A 13,185-nucleotide genomic window follows, 5' to 3' on the forward strand; every position below is an offset into this window, starting at 1 on the left:
CGCTTTATAAATAAAAGCAGTAGTAATAGTGGTACGAATCGAGCTGGCCCTCCAGACTACTCACACTCTGGTGCATGGTCTCAGGAATGAACTCCCCTTCACTGTTGATGCTGGTGTACGATCCCTGTCGGGCAATTTGCTGCTGCTCTTCAGGCACGCTCCCCGGGGGCGGAGAACTCCGACCAGTGTGCAAGGAGCCTAAAGCAAAGAGAGAGGCGAGAGAGTTCATGCACCACAAAATGTCCTCAGCAGCAGAAGGAGGGGGGCCGAGAAAAAATGTGAATGTGCAGGTTCGGTCCCCATTAGGGCTTTGCCTATAAACACGCAAAAGCTATCAAGTAGCCATGAAAGGCGTAAAGTTGTTTTTTCAACGAACCCATGAGATAACGTACGCCATGTAGGAGAAATGAATCAGTTTCAAGATCAAGAAAAGATGTAGAGACTACTCCAATTACACTGATGGTCCTCTGTAATTCAGAGAATGCCCATCTGGCAGAGGAGGAAGACGACCGGCCGGGGAATGACAAAAACCGCACCCAGCGGCTTGCGTCTTGCAGCAAAGTAGAAGAGACGTCTCCTCCGAAACAGGACTAATTCAGCTTTTTCTGTGCAAATGTTCTTTTAATGAGGGCAGGCGCGTACAGCAGTGATAACCTGTGCCGCTGTGAGTCCTGGCATCCATATTCACATGGGGTGAAGACACCCTGCATGATTTATTTTCACCCATGCTTAGTTAGTGCCAACTGTCCACGGAATATTTCAGCTTGTGAAGAAGCCAGCAGGGAACTCTAGAGGGCCCCCATGGTTTGGCTTGGCCAGATCTTCAAAAGCTTTGATTTGCCCTGTGATTAAAGACCACCCAGCTCTTATGCTTGCTGACATCACCCACCCATTGCTTAAGATGCATTCTTACATTTTGAGACCTCTGTGATATTTGTAATGAATGTTTGACTCAGTATTTATTTATTTAAAATTATTTGTGTACCGCTTTTACAATTAGAGTTGGTCAAAACGGTTCACAGGTAAAAAAAAAATATACCTAATAAAGCATAAAAACATGGAATCCAAACAGTAGTCAGGAAAAACTACGTTAAAATAATGACAAGAACAAAAATAAGCTGATGGTAAAGCTTATGCTTAACTGAGGCTAGATAAGGTTAAGCTTTCACTGGGAAGCAATGGGAAACTGAAAGCTCTGGAGAACAGCCAAGTTTTGAAAGTTTTCTTTAGGGTTGATGATCTGCCGTGGGAAAGCAGGTATGGAGTTCCAGAGTATAGGGCCGGCGACTGACAAAGCGCGTTTCCTGGTTATATCGAGCCTGGCGAAACGAACGGAGGGAGCTTCGAGAAGGTAACGTGTTTAAGGATCACAGGTGTGTCTGTTAGGCTGGTACACACGAAGGGCAGTGAAGGACTGGGTATAAGGAGTGCATAATGGACAAGAGCTTGTATTGAGTCCTATGTAAGGCGCACAGGATAGGGGTAATGTGGTCTTTCCTAGATGTGCCTGTTAGGATGCGAGCAGCGGTATTTCCAGTTAGTTGCAGGGGCCCGGAGAGAGGTATCAGGGAGTTCCCAAACTTTGTTTTATTTATTTATTTATTTATTTGCAGTGGGTCCCCGCCAGGACTAGACCACATCACTGTGTTAAACCATCAGGTTCCCCTGGGGCTGATCCTTGCCACTCAAGCTCTGGTTGAGGGGCAGATAAACTGCCTCTCTCTGCAGATTCTCATCCCCCCCCCCCCTTCCATCTTTGCCTTCTCTCTGTTTTGCCTAAGGTCAATTCCCCTCCCCCCTCCATCTCCTGCTCCCACTCTTCCTGCTTCCTAGTCTCTCAGCATTCAGCTCCTAAATCTTCATCTCCTCCTCTCTCTGTCTTCCCCTACCTGTATCAAACTCTCACTCCCCTCCTTCACACAAATCCCATGGGTTGCATTGCCAGTTTGCATTACTGACAGCAAGGAGGCCAATTATGGCACGTGCTCCCTTCCCTCCCTGAAAAATATAAACCATACTTACTACATATACAATAAAAAAAGGATGCAAATAAATTGCACATACAATACAGTCACATATTCCATCAAGGTGTCAGGTGTCGACTGACCCTGAACCTGCTTCTTGTAGATTTCAGGGTTCGCCCTTCTTGAATGAGCTAACAGGCCTGTAGTTAGCTTGCCTTCAGCTAAGCCTACTTCTGCCTGTTAACCTGTCTGTTGTTCCTTGACTGACCCAAATTGCCTGGGATATGTCTTCCCTGCCTCTGACTGTGCTCCTCGCTGGTTCACTGAGGAGGATTATTGCACCTGTGCTCTGTAACTTCTGCTCCAGCCTCTGATATTCCTATTAAGCAGTGAGCGAGCCTATTAAGTTCTGCCTAGAGACAGTGAGATGCCCCTGCCCATTAAACCACAAGTCTTAGTGTCATGCTTTGGGCAAGCGGGACCCAAGCTATAAATCCCCCTCATCCCCACCCAAGGTGTCATTTTGAAGGATGTGTGCAGGATTTCCATCTCGCTCCTCTGGAGTGAGGTGGTCCCATTTTGGGGTAAGATTTTTTTTTTTTTTTTTTAATCATTAGGGTTTCTAGGTCAAGCACATTAGGTGCTTGGCTCCAGTTAAGTCATGTCCTAGTCATGCCCAGAAGGGCCCTTGTAATATTCCTGGGTGGTCTTCTGTGTGAGTGAGAGTAACCCAAGAGCTCCTAGTGGTGTAAACCACGAAAGATGAAGAGGCAGAGGCTGCTTTGGTGGCCTCCACACAAAGATCTTAGCTGGCCAACTCCAGTCCTCAAGAGGCACAAACGGGCCAGCTTCTCAGGCTATCCACAATGAATATGCATGAGATAGGCTTGCATACAATGGAGGTACTGCATGCAAATCTGTCTCATGCTGGTTGTGCATACAGCTTGAGAAGTAGCAGTGAAACCCATGTTAAGTGTTTACCCGGCCCACAAAGGCTAACCTTAGGCATTACTGAAGCATACTCTGCAGCGAAGAGTCTCTTAGTTATACACGACTGGCCCCTGGGATTCAGAGAGCCTGCCTGTCGGTGGCTTGTGCTGTTCGTTTTTCCTTGTGAACCCTGTGCATACACTGGAAATCGATTCTATGTGGAAAAGGGCAGAATTACACCATGATGCCATCTATCGAGGAGATGTTACCCTATACATACCTGTTGAGTATTTCCTTGTCCTTTCCGAATCTTTATACAAGGACCCCATGATGTCTCCCATGGACTTGGATATTCTCATTTCGTGCTGCTTGCTGTTATTTGGCTGCAAATGCTGAAAAACACAAGTAGGCCAGTCAGATTCTGCTGGAAGAAGCGGATCTTTGGTCATGGCCCAGGGCCCTCTTAGCGGATAAGGGCGCTTGATTTTCCATTGCAGATTGGGTGCTTTGCTGATACTGGTGCTTCTACAAAGGGTCCTGGACTTTAGGCACGGGTGGACTCTGTCTAACACAGGCACCTTCATAACAACCGTAGTTATGACAAGACAAGCTAGTGGTTAGAGCAAAAGGCTGAGAACCAGGGAGATGGGGGCTCAAATCCCACTACCCCCCCCCCCCCCCCCACTGCCGCTCCTCAGGCAAATGACTTCACCCTCCACTGCTTCAGGTACGAGCTACCAACTATGCTTGACTTTGTCACTCGCCTCGAGATTGGGACTGGAAAGACGAGTCATTAAATCCAAACCTCCCCCTACTGAAAAAAAACTAAGAGTTCCTGTGTAACATTTGTTACAGTCCTCACATTCTGCTACAATAAACCCTCTTTATAGTAAACAGATCAGCTGGCACCCGGCCCAACTATAATGAAGACAAACAGAATTGATATATTAAAATATCCTCTTTTCTAGTGCTAGACATGGATAAATGCCGGCAGAATCTTACTGCACGCCAAGCCTGTGGCGAATATGAACGTTGCAATAAGCGTGTAGGTTTTAAAAAGTGTTATCCACCATAACTAAACATCCCTATAAGCTTACATTTTTCCAAACTAGAAAGTGGAGGAGAAGCCTAGTGATTAGAGCAGCGGGCCACAAACCAGGGAAGCCAGGATTCAAATCCTGCTGCGGCTTGTGACCTTGGGCAAGCCATGTCACTCTCCAGTGCCTCAGGTACAAACAGATGGTGAGCCCTCTTGGGACAGAGAAATAACCTGTACACCATCTGAATGTGATCTGCTTTGAAGGAGCTGAAAGGTGGACTATAAAATAAATGAATATTAAATAGAAGGGTAACATGCTTCTCAACAGAGGACTGCGCTGCAACTGTGCACCGGCTGCAGATACGGAAATGTATGGCTACATGATGTTTCCTGTTTATTGCAATTAAATGCATAATAACAGTCTCGGAATCCAACATATTGTTATCCAGAACCAAGTCTTGAAAGGGATAGCAAAAGAAAAAAAAAAAAAAAAAGTCGGCAGCAGAGAATGTGGTTTCTGCTATTCTGCTCAATGAACATTCAAGACCTCTTACATATTTTAGATCTGATCAACTGACCCCCTGCCAATAATCCCTCTTCCTCCCGATCACAACATCTATCTGGAGGCATAAAAACAAAAGAACCCTTTTTTACATTTCATTTATTCAGAACCCAGCTTCCGGCCTTAAGAGACAAGCTTTGGCTATAACTATCCCAGGGTAGTCAGGAAAACCCTCCTGCACTGAAAAGCTGAGCAGCTTGCCATATTCTCTCTCCACTTGCATCAAGGAGTGAAACTGAGTTTGCCAACGCCAGAAAGAGGGTGAGTCTGGGTCCTCCCACACTGATTTTTTCCCCCTCCCATCAAAAGATCTTTCCTGATATATGCCCCTCTCTACCCCTACATTTTAGAGAGGGTCAAATTCACAGGGAACACCACAACCCGTTCATGAAATGTTTTATGGATTTTAGAAACTGAAAGCCTGACAACCTCATCTATCATAAAAAAAAAACCTCCTCCAATTTCGATGGCACAGCCAAAGTAAGGAACCTTCCATTTAATGAACAAACATAATGCCTCAGCTGCAAATAGGGAAAAGGTCGGTATTTAGTAGAGAGCTTTTATTTGCTGGAAGGACCTAGTTGGCCCTCAGAGTCTAGCACATGTTTCATTGGAGAACTCCCTGAAGGATCGAATCTGGTCACCTGCTGGAAAATCTAAACCCTCCTGCTCCCAAACCTTTATCAGCCTCCACAGCAGCTCCCTGGGGTTAAATCCCTTCTACAGGAATTTTAGAAGTATCAAGATATCATAAATCTTTCCCTAATAAGCAAATGGGAAGAGTCTGCAGAACCTACAGCCATTTAGGACCACGAATCATCTTAAATAGATTCATTCGACCTGTCAAAGAAAGAGGAAGGGTTTGCCACTGTCGAAACTTCACGTCCATAAAGTCCACCAAAGGCAAAATACTGTACTCATATAACAATCTTAGATCTTCAGGGATTAAAACTTGTAAAGACCATTGAAAGGGGAACTCATTGGACCACCAATATCTAACGGAGGTAGGAAAGGCCAAAGCCACCACACTTTAGATACATTTAATTTAAACCCTGAAAAAAAAAAAAAGCCCAAATCTGTCGAATAATTCCATCAGACCAGTCCAAGACTGCGTAGGATGTGTAAGGAATACCAAAAGATCATCAGCGAAAGCTGCAATTTGTTTCCCCCTTTTCCGCCTAACTGTGCACAGTAATGTCAGCCTGGACTCCCCCCCCAGCAGACACCGGGAAGCAATGCTTCGGCGCTGCTTTTCGCCTAGTGGCTACTGCGGGATTCGAATGTTAGTTACAAGTCAAAATGCCGGTAATGAAAATCTCGCCAACGTCGCACTCTTTGCAAATGCAAAATCTTGTAAACTTACTCTAAGTCGGGCTCAGAATACCAAGTCCCTGCCTAGTATGGTTACTTGTCTAAGGGTACCCCGAGGCACATCCTGTACGAAGGATGGACAAGTCTTAAACACCTACTGAAATGCATCGGGCTGGAAGAATTAAGTTAAAGGAGAGATCCACATCACGGAGGGTGATTTATTTCTCCAAGCTCAGCTGAGCACCTGGGCCTTCCAAGTGATCAGCCTAGCCCCGAGGTTTCACTGTGCACCGGGACGACTCACCGTCAGCCTTTTCTGAGCTTTCACAAATATCCTCAGGCTCTTCACAGAAGGGCTCAGGTCCAAGTGCTCCACTGCCCGGTCCAAGTCTTCCTGGCACTTGAGCGGGATCAGGAGCTGGAACACATTTAAGCAAACACGCGGCAATGTTATCCAGCGGGCAGAGAGAGAGAGAGGAAGCAAAGTCGCACAAGCTGCTCCTGTCACTGAAATCTACAGAAATCCCGGCCTCACCAGCCAGCTGAGGAGGCTTGGAAAACAAAACAAGTGACTGGATGTTATATTTTTAACCTTTTCCTCCAAGATAGTATCAAAGAAGTATAATAACAAAGCTGACAAAAAATAAACAGTTCTCACCCTCCCAAAATAAAAAATAAAAAAAAAAATCCTGCAGCTGCAAATGTTCAAAGTGCTGCATCAGTGATTTGAAGCAAAATGGTAATGAAGAGAAACAAAAAAACTGACCAGTTTGGATACTACAAAATACGCTAAGACCTTTAGATTATTCTAAAGTCAGCAGTTCATTTATTAACTGGGAATCAAATATGTGAACATATTACGCCAGTTCTCAAGTCACTACACTGGCTTCCAGTACACTGTGTCTAAAATGCAAAACAGGTATTATACACAATCTGTTGAATGCTGTTACTTCACCCTGAATTACTTCAGCTTTAAGAATTCATACTCCACGCCATCTTCTCTGTTTGTCCAATCAACTGTTACTTTATGTTCCTTCCCTTAAAGCAGCATGATAATTATCAGAGATGCGCGAGAGGTCTTTTTATATATTTGGTCCAACTATTTGGAACTCATTAGTCTAGTATATGTCATATGACAAGACACTCCAAAATTTTAAAGAAACTTCTTTAAACTTTTTTATTTAATGACGCTTTTCTCTCCATGGGACAGACTCCTCGATCCGAAGCAGTGAACTAAGATAATATGATACCTTATACGCCTAAGAACGTGCAGTATCTATGATATGAAATAATGTTCTTTTCCTTCCGAGGGTACATTACGGTTACCACTGAAATGTTCTTTTTTATTTTTTAATGGTGTATTATTGACCACATATTTTGTTTTGTAGTTGTTGTTTATTAAGTGTTATGTTTGATTGTGTATGATTTTACAATACCCCAACCTGTACTATTTTAGAAGGTGAGTGACAAATACTTTAAATAAATGAAAAAGCAAATAAACATCTCTCTGTTATCTTACAACATAATTAAAGAAGCTGGCACAGCTGTAGTGCGTAGTTGGCAGTGATGTTAGTGAAGGAATTTCAGGCGCACTGTATCATTAGATGTCAGGGTCCTCCTACCTTGGAGGCTTCCTACAGAAATGTTCTTCAATAACTCGCTGAGGTCCACAACTTTACACTGACTCAATCTGCCCTCAATCTTACAAATTTGAAAAGAAAACTCCTGTTTCCAGATGTGCTGTCCATGCCATCATCTACTCAGATTTATTGATTCCTCTTCCATAGTAACCCAATGAAAAAGACATTAGTGATTAAGCTGAGAAGGTTCCCCACTCGGCTGGTTGGTATGAAGAAATCAAAACCTCAGCATCCCAATCCAAACTGTCTGGCACCTCTGGTGGCTACATCCTTCATTTTCAGCGCTCATTTTGCCCTGGTGGCCTGATCCTTCATATCCAGCCCCCATCCCGCCCCTGGAGGTCTAATCCTTCAGATCCAGCCCCCATCCTCTGGCAGCCTGATCCTTCAGATCCAGCTCCTGGCAGCTTGATCCCTCACATCCAACCCCCCATCCCACTCCTGGTGGTCTGATCCTTCATATCCAGCCCCCATCCTGCCCTCAGTGGCCTGATCCTTCAAAATTCTCCTTCCCTCTAGCCCAATCCTGCAGACTATGCTCCCCACCCTGATTATGCAAAGTATTATCCACTTATGCCCCGCTTCCCTTGCTTCATGGAGGTCAAAGCATGAAGTGCTGCTCAGCGGACACTGCAGAAGTCCATGCAAAGCTCAAAGGAGTTAAAGAGCTCGCCTCTTGTCAGTCAGAAGAAAAAGGGCGGGGGGAATCTTGAGAGGGGTGGAGAGCAAGACAGCAAAAGGGCCCTCCCTCCCAAGTGGTTACTATTTTGCATAATATTTTGAGCTACTGGAAGGCAGTCAGCAGAGCTGAGCCCACAAGGGTGGAAATCTGAAAGAAGGAGGGAGGAACAAATACAAATCCGGCTGCCGGGGGAATGGGGAAGACAGGGTCCAGGACGTTGCCTTGTCCCCATGAGGTAGCTGCTAGTGTGCCAGCCCTGCTGTGCAGACAGTGGAAAACAGACCCCGATAATGTGCCTATGGCCCACTTGCTGACCAACGTTAAATGCCATTGAATTTTGGGGTCGATGCTCTGCCATTCGATCCCACTGGAGCACGTTGATGTATTGGCCATTGGCAAAGTTGGAAGATTAAATGCTCTTGTTTAAAAAAATACCACAGCAAATAAGAACTCGTTAGCCCAGTATTTACCTACTTTGCATATGTGTGTGTGTTATTTTTAGTGGGATTTACCGTGTGTGGTAGTCCTGCAGCACATAACACTGTTTTTAGCATGCCCAGTAAATAGCACAGCTTCTTACACTGGCCCCAGCAGGTAAGGATGTAAATATTTAAAATGTTAACAGTTTAAACTACTTAAATACATGGAAGAGCCACCTGCAGCTGCTTGGAGAGAGAGAGAGAGGAGACCCCCTCCACCAACGTGCCCCTTGTTCCCTCCTCTCCCTGATGTGCCTGCTCACAGCCCAGCCTGCCCTAGAGAGGAGAGCTGCACAACATGCCGGGACCAGGGAACTCAGAAGTCAGCCCCAGACTGACCTGAGCTGGCCCTTGGCTTGCTCAGGCAGAAATTAAATGTTGAAACTGTAAGATTTTATCTACCGTTTAATCATTTCAACGGTCAACAGTCCACATGCCTGCTAGCAGCCAATGGAAACTGCTGAAGCGTGGCTGGAATTTTCAGTAGCCAATCGGGTTGTGCCGGAATGGAATTCTGGGAAAGAGCTTGGGCGGTTTGAGCGGCCGTTGCCCGGTGACCGTTAAAGCGAGGAGGCCGCTGCTGATGTAGCTTGTGCAAGAGACCTGCCTGAAGCCGAAAGCAGAGAGAAGCGGTAGGAAAGTGCTAGAAAAGGGAAAGCAGTTGCTCCATTTAAGGGAATAAATAGTCTGCTGTGAATGTCCCCACAGAACTATACAGTGCCAGTCATTTGTATGAATATAACGCAACCTTAAGTCTTAAGTCTTTTAGTCACTTTGCATTACAGGGTTAATTTGCAGCATTCACTTATGCTGGCCCAGAGAGTTAGAGTTAGATCCCTCAGTACCTCGCTGGTCAAGAAAACCCTAAATCTTTTAAAAAAGAACTAAAATCTTGGCTACTAAGCCAATCTCTTACTGACAGCTCGGACTTTTGATCTCATAACTATCAGTCTACCGATAGGACAATTTATCCCGCCCTCTAACTACAGATATATCCTATTATCTATGAACCCTGTTTTTTCAGTATACCTTACTTGTAATATATCCTGCTGTTTGTTAGACTAATTTTTATGTCTGTTTCTCAGTCTGATTAATGTAATCTGTCAAATTTAAATGTAACTGGTTTGTTATAATGTAAACCGGAGTGAAGGCAACTCTGCTATACCTCGGTATATAAAAAACGCTAAATAAAAATAAATAAAAATAAATAAATAAAAAATTTTTGACAATTACTCTTGTTGCCCCATTGAAAAATGCTGCATGTACTGGTAACGAATCAGAGGCTTGCCGTGATTTTATTTAAATATATTTAATTGAATTGTAGGGTTTTGTGATGGGGGGCCGGTGGTTCACATGCATCCTGATTAGGGGATTATCAAGTAAGAATTGCGATTATTGTATATCAGAGTAGCTGAAAGCAGACAAGAGACTGGATTACAAAATCAACATTAATTGCTTAAGAAGTTGTAACATCGAAATTGTTGAATTTTCTCTGTTGCTGCCCTCCCTGTTCTTAAGGGTCATCTTAGGTCACCTGAGAGAAGACTATAAAAATGCTGCACTTATCATATGGACCCATGAATGAAGTGAATGCGTTGCTCTTTTCAGCAGTCTTGCGTCAACAGGAAACTGTAATCCACTGGTGCGAGCGAAGCTCACTGAAGAAGTCAGCGCACCAAGGAGTGGGGGATACGCAAGTCTCTTTAAAAGAGGTTTGCCACCCAGTCTGACAAATTTATGAAATTCCTTGAGCCAATTCAATGAAGCTCTTTTAAAGAAAAAGTTGCAACTGTGGCAAAAATCCGCATCAGCTGCTCCGAAAATACAAAGCAGGTCTGAGGAAATCCACTGTGATGTCAATGGCTCAGAAAATCCACTCTGGATTTTTGGCAGATTCATTTCAGATTTTCCCCAGCTCAGCCAGGGCAGGAGTTCCCAAACCTGTCCCGTGGACCCCACAGCCAATCAGTGAATAGACAAGAGATAAATTTACATATTCTGCAGAGGCTGTATACATACATTTCTCATGTATATTTATTTACTTATGGTATTTGTAAGCCGCCTATGCCAAGGCCTAAGGGTGTGTACATATTCTTTGTGTATTTCCTGGAAACCCGACTGGCTTTACGCATCTTGGGCACACCAATCCTGTGCCTGCTACACAGGAGGCTCACCTAGTTGATGTTGCAAGGAATATGACTTTAGGGCAACCCTTTCAGCCAAGGAACCAGCTGATCTGGAGAGAGGGCAGGCCTGCCAACAACTTCATTCTGTTACACTCTTGGCCAGTAACAACTGGGTTCGGTGCTTCAGGCCTTTGCTTTGGCCACAGCAGGTAGATGTGCTCTCCATTCAGTTCTTTAATGCCCTGGAGAATGGCATCCATGAAACAACTAAAAGTTCACCTAGCCACCATGGGCAATACCCTGACTCCAGATACCGGGCTGGAGCTGGCAGGGAAGGTGAGTACTTGCCTGAGGCTGCGATCATGTTTGGTTTAGGTATGCTTCTTGTCCTTTATGAAAAGGGCTTGGTACTTAATCAGCAACTGGCTAGTACATTATGGCGTCCACTGATCACCTGGAGCTCAACAACCTTGCTGCATCTCCCAGACTGAGGTTGCTGGGTCCTTCTGGACTGGAAGGAAGTACCTGGTCTCTGCAGATGTTCTGAGCATCTGACAGGCAGAAGGCGGATAGGGCTTAGTGTCTGTTAAGAGTCACGTGTACACCTTCCACCTCCAGGACTGGAGTGGTTGCTTTTTTTTTTTTTTCCAAATAACTAAAGAACTGAATCCTTGAATTGGAAAATCTACAATGCTACAGTGAAAAAGCGCTGGCTGGCACTGGTACGACAGGGGACAACTTAAAAGACAGAAAAATAGGGACTTATAGAAAAGCATGCATGGCATAGTTGTTCTCAGTATCACTTCACCATAATCAAGACCCTGAAAAAGAAACATCTTTTTTTTTTAAATTTATTTCTAGAATTTTAAGATATTCTTGAATAAGAAAATATCATAGCTTGAAACAATTTGAAATTTAATTTACTGAAAAAATTGTCACCTCAATATGGAGGGGTCCAAATAAAGAGGAAATATATCAGGAAATGGTAGGTTCCTAAAATATCCATAGCAAATGGAAATATCTTAATACAAAAGTTAATGACTGTATATAAATGCTTTACTTACTGTGTCTTGAAAAATGTATCAAGTAACCCAGCTCTCCTTACTTGCCGAAGTTTAAACCGTAATGTTCTGCAACAGGGCACCTCCGGTCCCGGAGTGACCCAAGCAGGTCAGGTTTTCAGGATATCCACAATGAATATGCATGAGATAGAGCTCCATGCAGTGTCTCCACCGTATGCAAATCTATCTCATGCATATTCATCGGGGGTATCCTGTAAACCCGATCTGTTCCTGGTACTCCAAGGCCAGACTTGCCTACTCCTGGTCTGTAACAAAGGCAGCAAGGGTGCAAACAAATTTTTGGTCTTGGCTTAAAACTGAATTTTTCTTCTTCTGCAGGAATCTCTCATCTCAAGGAAGGCCAAGCCGTAGCAGCATCCATCCCCCAGGAACAAGAGCTATGGTGATAGTTACAATTCTCCAAATTGGTCCATGCACAGTAAGCTTCAGCCAGATCCCAAGCAGGAGAGAAAGGAACCGCTCCCCATTCACCTAATCTGGACCGAAAGCCCCCTGGGGCTGCCCTCATCCCTGTTTACCAGGCAGACAGAGAACCCAGGCACATTACCTCATTATTAGCATAGTGCAAGTCCATTATTTCTCCAAATGCGTCGGTCACTTTCTGCAGTACTTCCTTGAATTTAATTGGTCGTCGAAATGGAATAATCCTGCAATTTTGAAAAGGGACGGCATGAGTTTACTACTCAGATCAAAAAGCTACGTCCTGTATACCACGCTTAATCAGCTCTGTCATAGATGTTGCCCCTCAGCACAAAACTGAAGAATCCCTTTTAAACTTACAACTTTTATCGTAAGAAGAGCAGTCTTGTAAAACAGCCACTTACAATTACAGTCCAGAAATTCTTCCTGGCTGTCCAAAAGGCCAGAAACTTCTAGAACAATCTACAAGAATTCTTCCTTACAGTTTCAGGTGTCTCATCGTTCAGAGTGAAGTCCATGGACTGTGTCCAGCCAGAGGCTCTCTTTAAGGAAATGGCTTTGACCCCTTGGTTCTCTCCTCTGTGACAAGTGTTGACCTTACAAAATAACATTTTTTTTTGTTGTTGTTGTTGCAAAAGGGCTTAATCCTCCTGCTTTGGCAGTGATCATGTCCTGCCCCCAATGGGGATGGGTAGCAGGTTCTCAGTCTCAGCCTAAAGGCCAAACAGGGCTGCTTCCCCCCCCCCCCCCCCAGACTCTGCACTTGGATATTAACCAGAAAGAGACGGAGAACGAGGCTCCTGTGCATTCAATCTGAACAGCAGGACTGCTGGGCGGGATTCTCAGTTTTTCATCCTCATGTCTGCAGATGTTCCAAAACTGCAGCAAGTAATTCCAGAACAGCTGAGCTTTCTATGCATGTTAATTCTGTTCCCCACCTGGAGTGCCAG

The 13,185-nt window shown here is 44.5% G+C and overlaps 1 protein-coding gene across 3 annotated transcripts in view; it reads right to left on the reverse strand.

The window, feature by feature from the left end:
* Positions 1-13,185, reverse strand: part of LOC115084066 (mitogen-activated protein kinase kinase kinase 3-like) — a 265,505-nt gene that overhangs the window by 57,963 nt on the left and 194,357 nt on the right. For all 3 annotated transcript variants that reach the window (XM_029588374.1, XM_029588373.1, XM_029588375.1), the window contains 4 exons: positions 12,363-12,462; positions 6,111-6,224; positions 3,175-3,286; positions 65-198 (listed from right to left, as the gene is read on the reverse strand). In XM_029588374.1, coding sequence (XP_029444234.1) covers positions 65-198; positions 3,175-3,286; positions 6,111-6,224; positions 12,363-12,462 — 460 coding nt within the window. The remainder of the gene's footprint in view (positions 1-64; positions 199-3,174; positions 3,287-6,110; positions 6,225-12,362; positions 12,463-13,185) is intronic.

This window comes from Rhinatrema bivittatum, chromosome 2 (genome assembly GCF_901001135.1).
Source record: "Rhinatrema bivittatum chromosome 2, aRhiBiv1.1, whole genome shotgun sequence".
NCBI classification, from domain to species: domain Eukaryota; kingdom Metazoa; phylum Chordata; class Amphibia; order Gymnophiona; family Rhinatrematidae; genus Rhinatrema; species Rhinatrema bivittatum.